The sequence below is a fragment of the Physcomitrium patens genome, chromosome 17 (genome assembly GCF_059467195.1).
Source record: "Physcomitrium patens ecotype Gransden chromosome 17, ASM5946719v1, whole genome shotgun sequence".
NCBI classification, from domain to species: domain Eukaryota; kingdom Viridiplantae; phylum Streptophyta; class Bryopsida; order Funariales; family Funariaceae; genus Physcomitrium; species Physcomitrium patens.
Genome location: NC_143426.1, coordinates 1,622,399 through 1,642,179, shown reverse-complemented (window position 1 = coordinate 1,642,179; position 19,781 = coordinate 1,622,399). Strand labels below are relative to the sequence as shown.

The 19,781-nt window shown below is 40.0% G+C and overlaps 3 protein-coding genes across 3 annotated transcripts; all 3 read right to left on the bottom strand.

Annotated features, from left to right (window-relative positions):
- Window positions 1-1,974: 1,974 nt before the first annotated feature.
- On the bottom strand, window positions 1,975-4,767 carry LOC149987505 (small ribosomal subunit protein uS4-like). Its single transcript, XM_090244003.1, is given in 4 exon segments — window positions 1,975-3,988; window positions 3,991-4,144; window positions 4,294-4,311; window positions 4,666-4,767. Coding segments are annotated over 4 exon segments (423 nt in total). The 3' UTR covers window positions 1,975-3,839.
- LOC112294447 (uncharacterized) lies at window positions 4,422-8,721 on the bottom strand. The gene is made up of 3 exons (XM_024544863.3): window positions 8,502-8,721; window positions 6,571-7,600; window positions 4,422-6,381 (listed from the first exon to the last, which is right to left on the bottom strand). Exons 2-3 carry the CDS (start codon window positions 7,508-7,510, stop codon window positions 4,976-4,978), a joined length of 2,346 nt encoding a protein of 781 aa, XP_024400631.1. The 5' UTR covers window positions 7,511-7,600; window positions 8,502-8,721; the 3' UTR covers window positions 4,422-4,975.
- A 3,520-nt stretch (window positions 8,722-12,241) lies between these two features.
- LOC112294627 (uncharacterized) lies at window positions 12,242-19,707 on the bottom strand. The gene is made up of 11 exons (XM_024545302.3): window positions 18,534-19,707; window positions 17,973-18,191; window positions 17,024-17,436; window positions 16,618-16,761; window positions 16,137-16,437; window positions 15,408-15,614; window positions 15,144-15,292; window positions 14,434-14,853; window positions 13,892-14,140; window positions 13,537-13,783; window positions 12,242-13,406 (listed from the first exon to the last, which is right to left on the bottom strand). Exons 1-11 carry the CDS (start codon window positions 18,778-18,780, stop codon window positions 12,334-12,336), a joined length of 3,669 nt encoding a protein of 1,222 aa, XP_024401070.1. The 5' UTR covers window positions 18,781-19,707; the 3' UTR covers window positions 12,242-12,333.
- Between the last annotated feature and the right edge of the window lie 74 nt (window positions 19,708-19,781).

The following is a 19,781-nucleotide window of genomic DNA, read 5'->3' as shown; positions in this document are numbered from 1 at the left end:
ATTATATCCTCCTAGAGGACAAGCTTGTGCTTCACATCTACCATCTCTTTTCATAAGTCGCATTGATCTACTATGTCAATTACTTTTTCTTGGAAGATGAGCAAGTCTTCTAAAACATTGTCATGATATAATATAGCTAATGAAAAATATATATATATATATATATATATATATATTACCTCAAGAAGCCAAGAATTGATACCTAGAGAGGATGAGTTGTCAACTTGAATCAAAAACAATCCGTAAGGCACAAAACTGTGCTCTTATAGTGACTTTAGAATTCTTTGGTAGATCAAAGAATTAGATTTGAGAGCAAACTTGAGAAAAGGTTTTTTGGCATTAGTTTTATATCAATTGAGTCAATATTGAGTTTTTGAAGAATTTTCAAAATTAATGATGTTCTCAATTGGTTTAGATTTTAAAAAATAAAAATATGTTTCTAAATTTGAAATTTTCTTAAATTTTGTAATATATGTATGGATGAAATTTGGATAGTATGTTGGTGTGCTATTTGTAAATATGTGTATAAGTTTTGAGATTAATCAAATAGTTAGATAGAAGTATATGAAGGTATTTTTAGATTGAGATCTCAAAAATTAGAGTTTGAAGATCAATGAGTGTTTTTAACTTCTTCAGCAATTTGTCAATTAGATTGAAGTGAAATATTTTTGTTTGGATGCTAGACTCAATTTTCAAAAAAATTAGTAAAATTTTAGAGCAATTCAATAGTTTAAGAAGGAGATATTGGCATTAGAAGTTCAACATCTAGATTGGAATAGGAGGTTACTTAATACCTGATTGGATTATCTTGCATTTCTCTCAATTGGTATTTGGTATTGATTTCATCTTTCTTGTATTTTTTTCTAACTAAGATATTAAGAAGTATACAAAATTTGAGTTGATATCAATGGTTTGATCATTAGTTATTGATGTTCAAATTTGCTATAGGATTTTTTTACAATTTGGTTAGAACTTAGGATGTGGTGTAGGATTTTATTAGGATTAGGATTTTCTTGAAGATTGGTTTAGAACTTGATTAGGATTTGACTAAGATTTGTCTAGGATTTATATATGGTTTAGGATTTATTTAGGATTTTATTAGGGTTTGATATAGGATTTAGTTAAGATTCAATTAAGGTTTCAATTACGATTTGACTTAAGATTTGATTAAGGTTCAATTAGGATTTTAATTGGAATTACATTAGAATTTTTATTTTTAGTATTTTTTTAGGATTCTTAATTATTTCTTTAAAATATTTTTATTTCTAATATTTCTTTAAAGTTTTATTTTTATATTTCTATAAGATTTATTTTTATTTTTCTTTGAGATTAATGTGAAACTTCTTTGTATTACTTTTATAACTTCTTTTAAATTTATTTTGAATTGATCAAAATTTGATCGGAATCATTAAGGTCTACTTAAGATTATTTAAGATTATATTAGACTTGATAAGATTGTTCTTGCATTTCTACTTACCTTCTACAACTAGGCACTTGGTGTGTTCTCAAGTAAGAATACACATAATACAACAATGTCTTCCTGGAAGACAAGTCAATCATCCACTTCCACTACCTCATTTTAGAAGACAAGTTAATTATCCTCCTTGACCACCTCTTCTAAATGATGAGTTGGTCTTCTATTTCCATCTCCTATTGGTGGTAGATAAGTCAATACTCTATTTGTAACATCTCGTTTTGAAAGACAAGTTGGTCTTCTACCTCCACCACCTCCAACAATTCTTATCTTTTATCTCTATAGTTTAACCAAAATAAAAAAAACAAAACAAAACAAAACACCTTCTAACTTAAGCTTTCATGTTGGATTCATCAAATATGTTATATTATATACTAATCAAACTTGAAATGCATTAGGCATTTGGTTGTAAAAGGAATTGATTCTTTCCTTGAAGTTTGAATCACATTATTTTATATATATATATATATATATATTTCATTTTTATATCTTTTGTATATATCTTTCATTTTTATATTTTTAAAAATTAGCTATTAAAAAGTATTTTTATAATCATAAGTATTATGTAATATTCTTGGCATTTATTATCAATATTAATTTATTTTTTAATATAAATTCTTTAATTGGAATGATGCAAAATATAAAATCACTTCATAGATGTTTACAGAAACTTTTTGACATTATCACAAGAGCCACATTCTTTTATCTGAAATATGGGATAGAAGCCATTTCGTTTTTATATAAATTAGACATGAAAAATAAGCAGTCCTCACAAAAAATGTATTTTGTGGTTTATGTTTTTTTTTCAAAACCTTGTGTATCACACTTACACTTTTTGATTTCAAGATGAGGTATTGTTTTTAGTGCTGTGTAGAAACAAATAATTTAAACCTCTACTGATCATAGTATTTTGCTATTCTGAACACAAAAATTGACGGTGAATGGTGCCACAATGGATTTTACAGCAAAAGAATATCCCAGAGAACCACACAAACAAAACGTACTAGAGGAGAAGAAATTGGTAAAGGCCAATATGAGAGGTAAGTAAGATTTTTAAGTTCAACATGTGCAGAGAAATCAAACGAAAGGAGAAGAGAAGAGGATGCGTAAAGTTCGAAAAGTTAAAAAAAATCAACCTATAACCTGACTGGTAATTATTCCACATCAGACTCAAAGCTAGCTTACGTTACAATGCTGCAAGTGGCAATCAATGAAAGCGAATCAAATGTTCCTAGACTATTAAAAACGTCGTGCCACAGCACCAGCATTGGCCTGGTGGAGCTCAGCTTCAATAGGAACTTAGGGCGCATCTCGGCCAGGTTCCCGGGGGCGCTCCGTAGAAGGGATCGTCGATCTCATCAGACGTGAATCGCAACCTGGGTTGTAGAGAGAGATATTCTGGCAGCGGGTCTGAGCTCATTGTGACGGATTTGCCTTGCAAATCACGTTGTAAGTGCAACTTGCAATTCAAGTTGTAAGTTCAAGCTAGCCCAATTCAAGTGCAAACTACACTCACAGAAACAAGGATTGTGCACTATCAACCTGGACACAAAACTAGAACACGACCAGAGATTATCAGGTCCAGGATTGATGCTTCAGCTTAAACGCTTACTTACACTCGTGCACTCTCACAAAACAGCAAATTTGATGACGTTCTCCAACGCTTTTCAAATTGCGATCTACAGTCACTGACCTGAGGAATACAAGCGACATCAACCTGAATTACATGACCATCGCTCAGGTGCAACACGAGGCATAAGTATCCTGAGATGAGATTAACAGCCGTTTATAAGCACAGACTGCAGTTGCTGCCACAGCTGTAGTGGTAGGCAAAAGGCTATGGTGGCGCGGCTTCCAATTGGTGCCACTTCTGAAGTTTTCACTTTCAGTGTTAACAGCTAACGATAGGGATTGGCACCATGGGACTTCTCCTATGAATAGATACCCTCTTACGGTCGGCGATTCAGTTTAGTAGCAAACATTTATTCAGGAAAACGTTGGAAAAAACTTTAATTCTTTTTGAACCCTGCCCCTTCGACATCAATGCGCGACCTGTGGCCGTCTGAAAATGCGCGGCATGTACACGTGTACAATTTACTCTCATGCACAATACGACATCTAATCACAGCTGAAGCAACATTTATGTTTATGTTGCAAGGAGTCAACAGATACTAAAAATAAATTAAAATTATGATTAATTGAACTCATCCTGCCCATTATTTTTTAAGATCATTACTTCAAACACTTTGTTATATCTTTCTTTTTTTCCTTCCCACAGGAAAGAGAATCAACTGCTTTTCTTAGCTTATTCATCAATCACACAAATAGCCTGGTGAACCCCTTCAGCTACTGGTAAATTCAAGATCTACTCGTCATCCTTGTCCTCATCGTCGTCACCACCAGATGCCTTCTGGGATGCAGCCTTCAAGTTCTGGGCTTCTCTGCCAGGTCTTCCGCCACCAAGTGGGCTTGACAGAGCAAAGTCAACGTGCTTTTGACTGTCAACGCGAACCTAAAAGAGGGGACATCGACGATTTGTTTGCCGACCATGATGTGGCGTTGCTTGATGAGAACACGAGCGTGGTGGATGGACTTGGCCATGCCAGGCTCGAACACAAGAGTCTGGAGACATCGCTCGAAATTAGAAGCTAGTAACTGAACTTCGAAAAACTGGTTGATTGATTATACGTTTTCAATCACCTACTTTGTGAAAAGTTCTCCAATCAGATATTTACACATTTCAATGAACATACCTCCAATTGCGGAAGGCGGCTTAAGTTGAGAAACCATGATAATTCATTATGGATTTTGGAGCTTACCATACTACAGTTGGCAACCTGAAATATTTGACATTATCGTTAAGACAATCATTTCCGTGGTGGCTCTACTGTCCAAGTTAGATGTGCAACTCCAGCAGAACGAAAGCAAGAATATGGAAGTCTTCTAATAGTACAATGCGGAGTTTATTGAGGTTAGTAGGGTTGACCTTTCACAGTAACCATTTCTACAGTCACAATGACTGAGCAAGCGCTTAGCTTCAGTATTTACCCTGCTTTTCTCTGTCTACACTTATGCCGGATCTACTTGACGACCCTCATCTACAATAAAAAGATTTGCCATGCAGGACATACTATGTTACTTAGCAACAGCTTTCAATCATGGTCATTTGACACAGACGGACACAATAGAACGTCCAATTTCAGATTGTTACTGCGGACAAGAACTTGATTCACACCTCTCTGGTCGATTATCTGAAAAGGCCACCCGCAACCTTTCACATTCAGAGCAACCATTTAGGAGTCTAGAATGATAAAACAGATAATCAGAAGTGAGCTGCCCCATGTTGAGCATATCAAGTTCTTTTTCCTCCGAAAAGAAAATCAGAAATAAAATTATATCGCCAAAGGCTGCCAGCCAACGGCGACGACGAAGGCTCTAGAAATCTTACGAACACCTGGAAAAGATGGGTGAGAACACCATCATGCAGGGTTGAAGACTGCTCTATGTAGCACTTGGGCTTTGCAGGAGAGGACTGTCTGCTAGCCGCTCCGAAGTTTCAGTGACTGGCTTGAGACTTGCAACATCGTCGCCAGTTTCAACAGTGGAGACTGGATCTTCTGCTTGAGCCCTTCCAGACGAAGCATCAGCAGGTTCGTCCACATCATTTGACGAAGGAACCTCTGCCAAAGTATCCATTTCTCCATTAGAGACGACCGAGTCATTTAGCAGGAATTGGGCAATGTCGCTTGCTTCAGTTTCACCCTTGTGACTACTTGTTTCGCACTTGATGGATGAGGCTTGAGGTGACACCTCACAGTCCTCCTCTCTGGGTTCCTTCATTTCTTGAGAACTACCTTGAAGCTCTTCAGTCTCCTGGCAACTTGTACCTGTAGAAACTTCTGTGACATCGATATTCCGCATTCTTGTTAACGGCAACCCTGCATCATCACTCGTATTGACCTGACAGCGATCAATCTCTTCAGCTGAGGCTTGTAGCTGAACCAAGTGGTCCAGAAAACTTGAAGAAGGCTCATCATCAACTACATCCAGTTGGTTACCATCAGACGTAGGAGAAGTACAAGTGGGATTGTCTAAAACAATCCCACTGTTCACGTCATCTTCAAACAATTTGAGACTATCAACGAAACCCTGGCCAACTGGAACATCGGCGAGAGTAACCGGTATTTCGTCACCGCAGCTCGACTCTGCAGTTGTGATAAAGTACCCTTTAAATTCCGTTCCCACACTGTTCGTGGCCTCTGATGATACTACCCAACAGCCTTCATTAGGAGACAGATCAATGGCATCCTCGACCGAATTAATAGCCATCGGATCTGATGTAAGCTTGGCGTTTTCTACAGTGTTTTGTAACGCTCGATCGTGTTCTGCAACAGTCGACCCTACAGCTGCACTGCTCTGCTCTTGGCTTGCATTGGTCTCTGGGGCATCAAGTTTTTCATGAATTAAATCTGTAGGGTTGAGAAGACTGCTACGAGATGATTCGCTTTTCGCGTTCTCTTCATTAACAAAATTGCTGCTTCCCTGTACATTTTTACATTCTTGGACCTCGATTGCTTGCCAAATATCTTTAGCACCCTCGTCATCAATTTCTACATCCTTCATGTTTTTAGCATCAGATCGTAACAGAAGTGTGCTGTCAATAGATAAGCTCCTTGGAGCTTGTTCGAAAGATCCTAAGCGTTTAAGTTCAGGTTTACCCTTGGCTTGATTGAGCAGTTCATCAAGCTTGCTTCCGGAGGTTCCCCTTCTCTTCATTGCTCCAACTCGTTTCAAGATGATTGCCAACTCATCTTCCATTTCCTGATTCTGGACCAACGGCTCCTGGACATCTACCCCACCTGAATCCTTTCGATCAGTGACAGCCGTATGAAGCTCATTCCGAGACCCTGCATTCTCAGCATCAAGCTCAACTATTAAGATAAACAAAATCGGCGCCGAATACATCAAATATATTTTTTGGAAATAAGGTACAGTAATCATTGGGCATTCACAGAACAATCAATGGAACCTAAAGGTCATTCTTGATTCCTTAAGCTAGCAACAATAGGAGACGTTAGATACAGGTAGCAACATACTCAGATCTGCTTCAGGTTTGTGGTATTGTTCAACCCCGACAAGAGCGTTGAACTCTCTTTCGCTGATCACTTTGTCCCTCACAATTTCCTTGGGTCTGCGCTTCAAGTTTCTCATTCTCAAGGCTTCTGCAGCTACTTCGAAGGACTGAGAGGGCTTTACTTGTGATTGCGTCAGGATCCTGCTCAGCCTCTCCTTCAGAAGATCTATCTCATGTCTCAACTTTGCTCTCTCTGATTTCCAAGATTGCTCTCTTCCAGCATAAATTTCTACCAACTTTGCATTGGCTTTCCCATCCTCCATCCGAAGCCGCTGCAAGTCTGCCAACAAGGTTTCCGCCTCGCCCATTTTCTTAAAGAAATAGCCTCTTTGAGCATCAACATCCGATATGCGCTTGTTCAGCTCGTCCTTTTCCTTTCGCCACGCAGCCTCCGCCTCAACGTGCTTGGCGATGGTAGCTTCTAAACGGCTAATTCGCTTCAAAAATTCTAGTCTTTCGAATTGAAAGGCTGCTTCCATGTAAGACCTGTCCCGGACTTTCTCTTCCAAGGTCTGGGTCCTGCGCGCAAGTCCTCGCAATCTCTCCATAGCTGACTTGAGCATGGAATCCAGTGCCATCCTTTGCAGTTTCGCCGGCACAACATCAACGCAATCTGCATCGTTTCTTCGCATTCTCAAGTTCGCTTCTCGAATCATGGACCCCAATGCTACAAAGGCCAGCGACACAGCAAAATATTCGGAAAAAATTGGTCCACTCTCAACCTCTTCGATATCGAAATACTTGGTCATCAACTTCTTTCGTCCAGCGCCCAAGGTCTTCAACTTCCCTACTAAGTCTACATTACTAGCCTCCGTAACAGCCATTTGCGAAAAACTCGGCGCCAAAAGATCGGTTCCCACAACAGACTTACGTTTGTACCCAGTACCGTCTTCTTCCTCCATTTTAAGGATGCAGCCCTCACCTAAGAACGCATTTTGTGCTACCGCTAAACCCGCCTCCCAATACCGCTCTTGCAGAGGTGTAAATCCGATCTGCTCAAAAGGCACACCTCCTCAATCGTCAGAGAACATACCTCTTCCACTTCTCCGTACTCCAAACTTGCCCCACACTCTAAGCACTCGCGTATGACAACCCTAATATTACCGATGGGAGAATTGCAATAAATGCAGCCAACCACACCGCGTTTCCTCTACTATAAACGACATCGAGATCCAGCAACTACAACCTTGGCGACTCACACAGGATAAAGATATATGCTTCAGATGTTTATGACGGCCACCCCCAGAGTCTTGACACTCTAACCCCACCGACTACATAGTGACCCTCAACCCACGAGGGTCTGCTCTCAAACCCTGCGGCGCTTGTGACAGTACTAACAGCAAAAGGACAACTCATCCACGAAGGCATTTGTGACTAATTTATAACAAGTTGAAGACAAGAGCCCAGCGCCTATTCTGCAAGCTCTGAAAACGATAAGGCAAGACATTGACTCCGTTTGACATCAAAATTCCCATCGCACTTCTTACTTTGCCAGGTTCGTTATCCAAACGAATTCTATTGTCCCTAAAAAATCAAAACCAGAAAAATAAAACCCTTCCACTTTCTTCACAGACAAATATGCTCCTACCACACGAGGACACCACCACAACCTCAACTAGATTAAGGAAAAAACTAATATATGGCACACCAAGAGAGGAAGAGGATAGCATCGACGACATGCCGCTCAATGCACAGCACCCAACAAAACCCCACAAATGGTTCCACCTTTCAGGAATATCCTCATCACAACAACAGTTCGCAACAAAACATCAGACCCAGAGACAGGACCCATAACCAGCAGCAGCAGCGGCGGACCACGCAAATTGCATGGGTGGCAAAGGGAAGAGACGTGGACGTGTGCCAACGGCGTTCATTGATGCGCTTGCCGCTTACCTCCAGGGACGTGGGCGTCGACGAAGCGTGATGTTCCGACAATGACGACGATAACTACGACTATGACGCAGCAAGAGAGAATTAGAGTTTGAGAGTGAGGCAAGCAACACGAGGAAGCATGATGAGCGGCATCGTGAGCTCCATGGCCACCATTTCCTCCTCCTCCTCCATCAGCTCCAGCTCCAGCTCCATTCTCGTCCTCCTCGTCCTCTTCGCCATCGCTCCTCATCCTGCTCCGCCTCGAGAGGTCAAGAACAGAGTTATCCTCTTCGCCTCTCTCGGTATCCACGTGCGGTGATGGGCCCTCTTTCCTCGTCTTTCTCGGCTTTGTGCTTTTATTTCCATCGCTTACTTTTCTTTCTCGTGTATTTTCTTTTTCTTATCTTTTCCGATTATTGGCTCCTTCTAGGGCTGCCCTCTCCCGCTTTCCTTTTATAGATTCCTTTGGATGTCGGTCTTTGATATCCCTCTCATAATGTTTATAATTGTTATATTATTATTGTTGTTATTATTATTGGCTTTTGATACCACTACACTAATACATAATTTCTTATTACAATATAATTTACAAACCAAGGACATACCATTTTATTCAAAACAATATTATGTCTAATTTAAGATTTATTTGATGTAAGATATTAATAAGGGAATTGCACGTGCATTATATTTTATTTGTTATGCATAATTTTATTTTTTTTAGACCAGTATTTTTATTTAAAAAATATACAACATAGAAGTAAAAAATTATATAATAATTTAGAAAAGCATAGTGATTTTTTCTAGCCTTAGATATTCAAAAGAATAACATGAAACATATACTAATGATTTTTAAAAATTAGAAGAAAAAAATATATTTTTGTATTTGATTTTGGTTGCTTTAAGGAAATAATATAATCTTGGTGTATAAAACCATCTTAGTGATTGTAATTTTTTGTTATCTTTTTAATACATATTTTCCATTTTATTTATTCAATCACAAATAATAATAAAATATTAATTGATTATAGATTTTTTTATTGATAATTTTTTTTTATTGTAATTCATATTAAATATAAGATGTTGTTAATGTCACCACAATTTTTGCTATTGCCACCACAATGGACAAAGTGTACATTTTGTATGGATGTGCATTTTAGTGTTCTATAAAGTATAGTGTGGAGTGAAAACTATAATGATGTGGTGAATGGTAAGTTGTGGTGGCAAAAGCAAAAACTCTAGTGGCATTAGCAACAATCTAAATATATTATAGTACTTTTTATAGTTACTAGTTCTTTACATTGTCTATAATCTTATCACCTAAATAAAACCAATAAGATAATAAAATCTATTACTCAAAAGAATTTCCAAAAGACAAACTTCTACTAAATAAAAATCTTGAATCAATCAGTGAGCCAACTAAGAAGACCTATGGTTGAATGTTCTTTGAGCAGCTGGAGATCCAGTGAGCCCATCATCCTTGTCTCTGGTTATGTCTGAGAATTTATTGAAGAATGAGCTCAGTAGGCTCATGGGTCTATCTGAAAAAGCTCCTCCTCATGGTTGGATTATGTGTCCATGTTTTAGAAAAATGCACAATTGATAGGATTGTTAACCTTTGGTATGTGTTATGGATCTTGCTGGTGATGGCAGCCAAATCAGGAAGGGGAGGTTACCTAATTGTGTGAAGTTAGTTTTGTACACGTACAAATATATATATATATATATATATATATTTATGATTTGATTTTTTAGTGGAAGCGTTTTCACACCTGCACAACTAATCTAAAGCTGTCAGTTTATATATTTTCTGGGTTCCATCCTCTGAACACTGACTGACAGGTGACATATTATGAATGGTAGCTTCTTTCTGGATACTGGCTCCAGCAGATTGTAGGGGGTGAACTAGTGGAGCTTTAGAATTGTGTGGAGGAATGTGAGGTTTATGTGTGCATGGTGAGACATAATGAACTTGCTGTGAGTCATCTTACAAATGCAAGTTGTTGTGAACTATTTTACATATGAACTGGTGTCATTATTTGGGCAGTTCTGTTCTTAACCTTGTATTGTTGCTTTTGTCTCCAATTGAACTGGGAAGTACAAATGTTAGAGTAAAGTCTTATGAATTTGAGCCTCTAAAGCACACAGCATATTAGTAGCCTGAGCTCCACTACTACTTCATAGTCCTTTTTATAAATCTGGATATAAATGTATGTATGTGTATGTAAGTGTGTATGTGAGTAAAAGTAGGGAAAAGTTATGAATCATGAATAGGGAGTGTTTCCTGGCATGCTTGCTGTGACCAGATTATTTTGAGGCTCTGCATTTCCCCAGTTTATCCAGACTAGAGAACATGATATCAACAAGGTTCTCTGTATGACCCAGCACAGAGGAGAAGGCTTTTTCAGGTGGCAACAGAAAAAATGTTTCTTGGGTCAAAGTCATGCTCAATTGCACTCTGTCCTGATCAATAACTATACATCTGAAGTAGTTTTAACTTATTTTTAGTCATGCATGGAAGCATATACAAAGGAAATTTCAAGTTTGCTGAAGAAGTTACCTGTGCCTAAATTTGGAGCATGCTGCATGTGTTGTGACATTAAGTTAAGAACCACATGAGAGTGACTTTTCTAAATGGGACATGATACAAATAAATAAATCAATAAAAAAAAAGTAATATTACACACAAGTTGATAAAGTAAGTTAGAAAGGAAAATTTGAGTTTGAAAAATGAATGAAATATTTTCTGGTTCTAACAAGGTTAATACTATTGCATTCCATGAATCTTGACATTATTATCAATTTCTCATTTTTTTTCTTATATAAAGCACTTTCAACTCAATCTTAGAATAAAATTGTTGTTATAATCAAAATTGAATTGTAACTTATATATTGTTTTTAGTTCCTAGCTTGTATGCAACTTTTTTTTTGTAAATTATGAATATTAATTTGTGGGATTCTTGGAGTTCTAAAACCATAACTTAAACCATCTAAATTTTCTCAATGAAAAAATTGAACAAATCCTACACATTATTTGAAGGAACAAGAATTAATTGAAACATATCTACAAATCACATGTTTATTTTTCTTTAAAATGCACAAAAATGCAATCAAATTCTTGCAAATAAATGTTGAGATTGACTTCCAGAATTTGGTTGAAAAAATTTACTTTCATGTTTTCAAAAGGACAATATAGCTCGCCATTGGAGGAAATCACAAAAGATCACAGATAGCTACAACTGCCACAAAGTAAAGCTACATTAGAAATTCTTGAAATGAGGGGAACCTGTATTTCCATCACTTAATAGATGGAACTCAAGTCCTCTATATATATAGCTACAATTAGGTACAAGAAACGTTGACATGTATCTTCCTGAAATAACTGATGTCCTTTGCATCCTACATTTTGATAGCAACTTAGAAATATCAGACCCAAAGCAACAACTCACAAGCCATTGCAAAAGTAAATTACACTGATAAACTTGCTTCATGTGTCCTAGAAAAGAACATCCTAGTCGTTTGATCGGAATAATCCGCCGTTCCTATACAGGTATCACTAGATTTATGTCAAATTTACAACGACGAACCAAATAGATCAACAGAGGATTTCGGACCATGCGTCTCCAACTTGGGAAACTTGCAGCAAGAACTCCAGTGATTTCACTCATTCACAAACAATCACAGATGCTAGAGATGAGATCGAAGATGAACTCAACGAGCAGGCTCAGATGGACGACTTGACACAGTATGCTTTAAACAACAAATTAGGCCATGCCCTGGGCAAATTGAGGGACTTTTAATTTATTTTAAAAAAAAAATTAGAATAGATTCAGCTCTGAACTAGTTAGGACATCAATTACAGTTTGCTGTTGAATACAAGCCCTTGCGCAGTTTTCTCCTTCAATAACCATTTCCGGAGAGTGCTCACAGATGCCTCGAGCTCCTGCCCTTCTTTCACCAACACGAATGGCGCCTTCAAAGCATTCAAATGAGCCGAGACTCCGTCGCGGGCACCCCAATTCTCACCAGTCCTAAGTTGCCACTCCCATGCAAGCAAAATTTTAACCTTCGATGGCATTTTCTCGCCAGATTTGATAGCTTGTCGAATCCCTGAGAGCCATGTCAGTAGAAGGATTTGGGCGGCGCCAGTGCCGGCAAATCTTACGTCCAAACTCCAACAATCCTTCCATTGACAGACATTGGATCCAAAAACACCCAATGAGACGCTCAGCTCGGTGACCTTGAGAGCTCGCAATTTGTAATCGAACCTCCACAAAGCGTCAATTAATGCATTGTGGAAGTTTCGCTCTGCTTCCATATTGACGCCTTCTTGCTCTAAGGAGTTGAATAGAGTTGCTAATCTTTTCCAGGCCTCCTCGCCAGAAAGCTTGCTCTGTGCGGCCTCGCCTTCCTCAAATAAATTACAAATATCTGGGGAGCAGCCGAGCCGTTTGAGGATTCCTAATAGACGGTCTGCGTCGGGACTCTGTCCACATCGCCCCAGCGCAGAGAGGAGAGCGCCATGAATGGCAAAGTGGACATCAAATGGCGCGTTTTCTAGGTCCTGGGCAATGCCCCAGAAACGCTCGTCGACGGTGTTTTCTTTGGTAAGGGCTTCAATCATTGGCACAAAAGAGCTTTGGTTCGGCTTCGGTCCGCGAGTTTGACAAGTCTCGTAGGTTTGAATTATGGAGCCTATATCGCCGGCGCGCATGTAGAACCGTAGCAAGGAGTTATGACCTGCAATTCCGTAAATGAGATTCTCTTCTTTCATCTTGACAATGAGCTTTTCACCCTTCGGAATTTGGCCGCTTAAACTGTAGGCCTCAAGGAGAAAGGAGAAGCTTTGAGCAACGGGTTTAACGCCATTTGCTTTCATTCTCTCCAAAGTATTTTCAGCCTCCTGCCACTGGCCTTTCTTCCCGTGACCTGCAAAGAGTAACGCGAGAATCAACTCTATAAATACCACAAAAGACCACGATGCAGTTCGAAATCAGAGTTGTAAACAAAATAGTACTGCCTGAAAGCTATGATGATAAAACTGGTGATGAGTTTGTACCGAGGATAAGCCAATTATAACAAGCAACAGGGATGGAAATGCCATCAGCCTCAGCGGACATGACGATCTCCTCAGCTTTTTCAATACACCGCATGTTGCAACATGCTCTCAAGGCAGCGCTCATCAGCGATTCGTCATACTTGCAGTCGGGGTACTTCTGAGATTCGTAATAGATGTTCAAGCATTCGTCCACCAAGCCTTTTTTCGCATGTATGTCCATTAGAAGCCTGAATGTCACCATGTTGGGCTGGATAGAGAAAGAAATGAACATTAATTCAGTAAAATTTGTAGGTTCAGTAAAGAGACACAAGCAGGAAATGATAAACTAGCATAAGAAGTGGCTGAAGAAGCTTACATCTACATTGGAAGCTATCATGTCCGCAAATACTTGAAGACCTTGCTGAATACTGCCACGACCAAATGCAAGAATAAGGGAATTATAGGTTTCTGAAGTTGGCATGAATCCTGCTGCTTTCATGTCCTCAAGAATCTTCCATGCATCGGCGTAGTGCCCACCCTTGCCGAACATGAAGAGCAGGGTATTGTAGAAGACTAGGTCGGATTTGTAGTTATACTTCCTAAACAGTTCCAGCACCTCCTTCACCTGAAATGATCACAAGCAACAAGAAAGAAGAGTATGACAGGATCAGGAGCGGCCATCCATTAGAGTTATCTGTGAAGTCTTTTTCAGTTAAACCTTAGAGTAGACTCGAGTAAAGTCTCCACTTAGAGTTTAAACTTTAGTTGGAGAAAAAGTAAGACTGTGAACGAAAGAGGGTACCAGACTAAGGATAGAGTCGCAAGACCCTCAAATCCCAAGCTTCAAGCCACAAAACTATCCTCTTCTGGAAAACTACTAACGTAGAAGTCGAGTTTGAAAGGAGAAACGGCACGAACCCCATCATAATGGCTAGCTTTGCCATAGGCATTAACGAGTGAGTCGAATGTCAGCACATCAGGTTGCACTCCAGATTTCTTCATCTCACCAAACCAGTAGATGACATCATCCAGCCGGCCAGCCTTTCCATAGACATCCAACAATGTATTATATGTAACTAGATCAAATGCTAAGGAACTATTACCTAGATCTTCACGACGAGCAATTTCAGCTCTAAGGGATTTGACAACAAGTTCAACTTCATAAAAGAGCCCTGCTTTGCCGTAAACACTAATAAGGGAGTTGTAAATCATGAGATCTGCTTTTATCCCATATGTTTCCATTTCTGCTAAAACTAAGTCAACTTTGTGCCAGTCTCGGGCTCTGCCGAACGCATTGATGAGGATGGAGCAAGTCGTCAGATCCGGTACAATGCGGCCCTGCAACAAGCGAAAATTATGTGAGCAAAGAACCCTCTCACTCCACTAACCAAACGAATTCATCAAAAGGTTCTACCCATTGCAAAATACAAACGCCAACCTTATGGTTTGGAATGAGAAACTCAGATTCCCGATGCGGACGAATTCATAAACCAATTAGGCTAGCATGACTCGAGAAAGACAGCACAAATTGAGCTCTGAATTGCTAATCTGATTTCATGCACAACGTCAAGCAGCTGCATAATACGGACTTATCAACCATATCAAAACATTGCAACTCAATTACTAACCATTCTCATGAGAGCCCAATATCGGTCAACATCTCGAATACGGCCCACGCGGTTCAGTGCATTCATTATTATGTTGAATGTCACTGAATCTTGCTGCAGCCCCATGTCCATCAAGATTCTATGAGCTTCCATCATGCCATTTATATCGCCTGCTCATGTACATAAGAAGAACAACTGTCCGTCAGTAAAAATATCAGCAGTTGTATTGGACTTGAGCAATTCTGCAGTAAGGAAAATACTGAAAAGACATGAAACAGTACGCACCTAATTTGCTGTGAGCCGTTAGTATTATGTGGCAAGGGATCCTATCAGGCACACAACTGCTTAAACGCATTTGTTCGAATGTGTCAATGATTTCTTTGTACAATCCCTTGCGACTGTAAATGCTGAGCATGAATGTGTAAGATGTTCGATCCAGAGCCACATTTTCCAGTTTCATTTGATCCCTAATCTGAATTGCTATATCCAAGCCTGCACAGCAGCACAACACGAATGTAAATACAATGAGGAATCTCGCGCATTATAGAATCAACGTCCAAAGCGACAAAGCAAGAGGTCCTCCATTTTTATGATAAAAATAGAACGGCTAATTGGTGAAAAGGACGGCATCCTTGAGACGACAAAAAAAAATTTACAAAGTGATCAGTAAGGCCAGTTTAAGGTTATCTCATAAAGATTCTAGGAACTTATTTGTGCATCTAAAATAACCTCACATCACCAAAATCTCTTCCCTCATTCTCCAATCTCATATGACACATGTTAAAGTTGAAGATTCTAAGGTTATATCTCATGCAAAAATTTGACATGTTCGACAAAGTTTACGAGAAATTTAAAGCTAAAAGAAATTGATAAATTAAAAAAAAAAAAAAAAAAAAAAAAAAAAAAAAAAAGGGAGAGAGAGAGAGAGAAGAAGATAGAACTTGTAAATCCTGACTGGCATTCATAAGGGACGCACACACAGCTAGAGGAGTAGTAGGGGGTAGAGAGAATCACCTCGGGTAGACCTAGTGCACCCTTCCAGTATTACATTGTAAGCCGAGACTTGAGGGTGAATTCCGGCTTCTCTCATTTTTTGAAGTATTCCAATCCCTCTTTGTAAGCTGCCGCACTTGGTATAACCAGACATGAGGATGACATAATCATCGTGGCTGGGCGACATGCCACTCTTTACAAATTCCTCGAAAACTGCTTCTGCAACGTTCATTCTCCGAGCATTTATCAAAACATTGATAATAGTTCGATATACCAACTCATCGGGTTTCAGATCTGGTAATGCTTGCATCCACTGAAACACCTGAATAAAAGCACAAAGCGTCATCAGACACGTCCTACACATCCTCTCCTCTGTTCCTCATCTTCCATCAACTTTCACATTAATTTGATACTAAGCAAATGCGTAATCGAATGAAACATAACTGCTATCACAAATTCATTGTTATACACTTTTATTCTACTGCTTAGAGTCAGTATAGACCTGCAGTGCAGTGAGCCACTCCTTCGTATCCCCAAGCACATACAATACTTGATGTAAGTCTGATACAGTTACTTGCCCCAAGTATCCATTCATGGTGTTTATAACACTGCTGTTGCTCCGCAATCCTGATAATGCTCCTACAACCTGAACACACGCAATCCATTTTTAGACAAACGAGACAAATCTAGAGGGACGTGCATATGTATCCAAACCTTCCAAGAATTTGTAATATACTCCTTGGCATTACGAGATAATCCAGGAGGCCAAAATGTGAGCATCAGGCCATCAATAATGAAAGCCTGGACCTTGGCTCCACGACAAATTGGATGGTGAATAGAAAAATCCGAACAACGGATAAGACAGCAGTAATCGCATCATGGTGAAGCTTTTGGTAAAAGACACATGCCTTCTGCACTATGTAGGGTTGATCAGTCAAACTGTGCAAACCATGGACAGTCCCAAGGTCTCGTTTCCACAGATTTCCTTTGCCAGTCAAAGGTTTTGCCAGGCCACTCCGTGTCAGACTTGCTCCCCAAACCTGTACTCCGTTTCCATTATCCGCCATGCTACGTTCTCCTACTCGATCATTTTCTACCGATCCTTTACTAAACCCAGCCAATACCTCGCGCGCCATACTGATTGTATTCTTAGTACCCAGATCTGCTTTAACAGTCTCTAAAGCGGATGAAGGTGTTGTCTCCATTTGGTCATTTTGCAACTTGCTTGCAAGAAGAGCGTGCGCTTCAAGTACTCTTTGAAGAGTTCGCTTGACATTTTGTGAAGAGCGATTCTCGGGAGAGGATACTCCTTCGTCAGCTCCTATTAAGACACAAACCCCAAATACGAACACATTCAGATAGCTAGAGAACATAAGCACATTTAGAGAATGAGAACGTACTAGTTGAGTATGCATAATTCATATGTTGAAATCTGGAGAGCAATTAAGCTACAAATATTTTATCCCATCTACTTGAAGTGACAGGGATAACTGGTATGAATCCATACATTCCGCTTAAGAGCAACATAACATTCTGAAGTACTTGGAGCACCGCAGTTTGTTGCACTAAGAAATGAGTTATTAGCATTGCGGCCATAAAAATATAGGTTTGCTCTCTTTTATAAATGTCAAGCCACTTCCTGCACTCATGTGGGCTCATACTGTGCGACAGGTAACATGGAGGCTCACTGCTTCAACTTAGTGCTTAAAACGGAAGAGTACAAATCTAAAATCAAGTTCCATCATTGAGGAGAGAATAGGGGTTCTGAAGAACATTCTGAAGCAAATCAGGAAACATGAGTACAGATTTTCATTCTATGCCACAGAAGAAAAATTGAGAGTAGCCAAGAGAACGTACTGGATGCAATGGAAGTAGTCGAGATATTGCACTCTCGGGGCCTAATGAGCTCCTCTTCTTTGCCCTGAGCTCCAGGTTGCGACCCCTCTTCACCCATCTTCTGAATTTGTTTCTGTAAATATTGTGACACTGCTTTTCCATTCGAATTGCCCCTCTCCCGCGTACTAGCCCTATCTCTCGCAGGCTGCACTGCAGGCCGCGCGTCATCCCAGCTTGAGTCTGTCAACACATCAAACGTTTGTGATTCAAGTAGCATTGAATTCATTTAAAGCAATCGGAGATTGATGCTCGTGCCAATCATTCTCTAGATCGAATATTGAACTAAAAATTTACGCGTCCTTTTCCATTTCTTAGGGTATTCTTTCCTAAAATGCCAGAAAATTTGAGTCCCAGTTGAAGCTCCTACCAGGAAGAGTGGTCAGCCAAACGGACGCTATTTGCATTGTTGTAACTGAAGAATGCAAACTGCTTCGTGGAAGAAACGCAAGGAAATAAATTCGTGTGTTATGTCTTTTTCTTCTCTTCCATTCAAGAAAAAGAAAAAAATGATTAACTTCGTACCTGGTGAAGTGGTTTCCAAGGACTCCACCGTGCGCGGCCTCGCAACCCTGGCATTTTGAGCCCCGTCTTCACTAAAACATGCAGTGTTCACCACCCTCTTTCTAATTTTGAGGCTCTTACAGCTCGCGTAGCTAGCTGCCCTGAACCCAGTAACATCAGTCCCAAAATGCCACGATAGAGAGATTCTGCCATCTCTTTGAAACAGTGAGGGGGAATGGAAGCTATTCATTGAAGTAGTCCCCGCCATGGCACCCCAGTCACTTCTCAATTCTCTGATGCCCGGGTTCTGGCACCCATAGCCATGAACTAGGAACTCATTCAAAATTTGCAATACAATGTTGAACCATTGAATTCCGCCTCGCTTGAGGTGTCCTCATAATTTGCACACGGGAAGCTTGAAGGTAGAGAAGGGAAGAGACACCCAACGACGATTCCTATCCGTAAACCCATCCCCCGGTGCCAAGCAATGCTCTACCATTCATTCAAGAAAAAGAAAAAGAAAAAAACACCCTCCTCCCATATCTGAAAAGAAAGAAGCGTTCCACTTGCACCTCTTACAACTTACGTAATATTCTCCACAAAACCCCCTTCCTTCATTTCAAACTCGCAATCTCCACTGCCACCCCACCCACCACCGTTCTCGCCAAAAGTCACTTCCAACTCTCAGGAATCTCTCAAACCGTCTCGAATTCTAAACCAATTCTCACACCAACTACACCCTGATAGCAGCACCCACTGCTCCCTCCACTCAAGCCCCAAAACCCAAACCTGAAATCTCACCCTGTGGGCACGAATTCTCACAGACCCAATTCCCCCTGCAGAGAAAAAAGGTTCACACACTCCACCACCAGTAGTAAACAAAGACACACAATGACATTCGCAGCTAGAAATCCTAAATCCTAAAACCCAAGGTCTGCGGTACACTAAGCCCCATCCTCAGTTCACTCCGACCACGCCACTCTGCCTTACTTCCCCTTTGTGTGTATGTGCGAACGTAAGTATATCTAAATGTGTGTGTTTGTACTACTACTACTGCTGCTGAAGGGTAATTGTGTGTCCCACGTAGTTGTGAAAGAGAGAGTGATAGTGGACACGGGAGTGCAAAGAAGGGAAGAGAGAAAGGGGGATGGAGCATACCCAAAGGAGGGGGTGGAGATGGAGAAGAAGCGATGGCGCTGCCTGCAAAAGCCTCGCGGAACCTTTGATCGAACACACACACCCACTCAAGCTAGACGATAGATGAATGTA

Excerpts from the sequence above, each read along its gene's own strand:
- LOC112294447 (XM_024544863.3), bottom strand. The coding sequence starts at position 7,510 with ATGGAGGAAGAAGACGGTACTGGGTACAAACGTAAGTCTGTTGTGGGA. Across the intron at positions 6,382-6,570 it reads CAAACCTGAAGCAGATCTGA|GGTCTCGGAATGAGCTTCAT; the intron begins GTATGTTGCTAC and ends CTGAGAATGCAG.
- LOC112294627 (XM_024545302.3), bottom strand. The coding sequence starts at position 18,780 with ATGGCGGGGACTACTTCAATGAATAGCTTCCATTCCCCCTCACTGTTT. Across the intron at positions 16,438-16,617 it reads AGTGGCTCACTGCACTGCAG|GTGTTTCAGTGGATGCAAGC; the intron begins GTCTATACTGAC and ends GCTTTTATTCAG. Across the intron at positions 13,407-13,536 it reads TTATAATTGGCTTATCCTCG|GTCACGGGAAGAAAGGCCAG; the intron begins GTACAAACTCAT and ends TACTCTTTGCAG.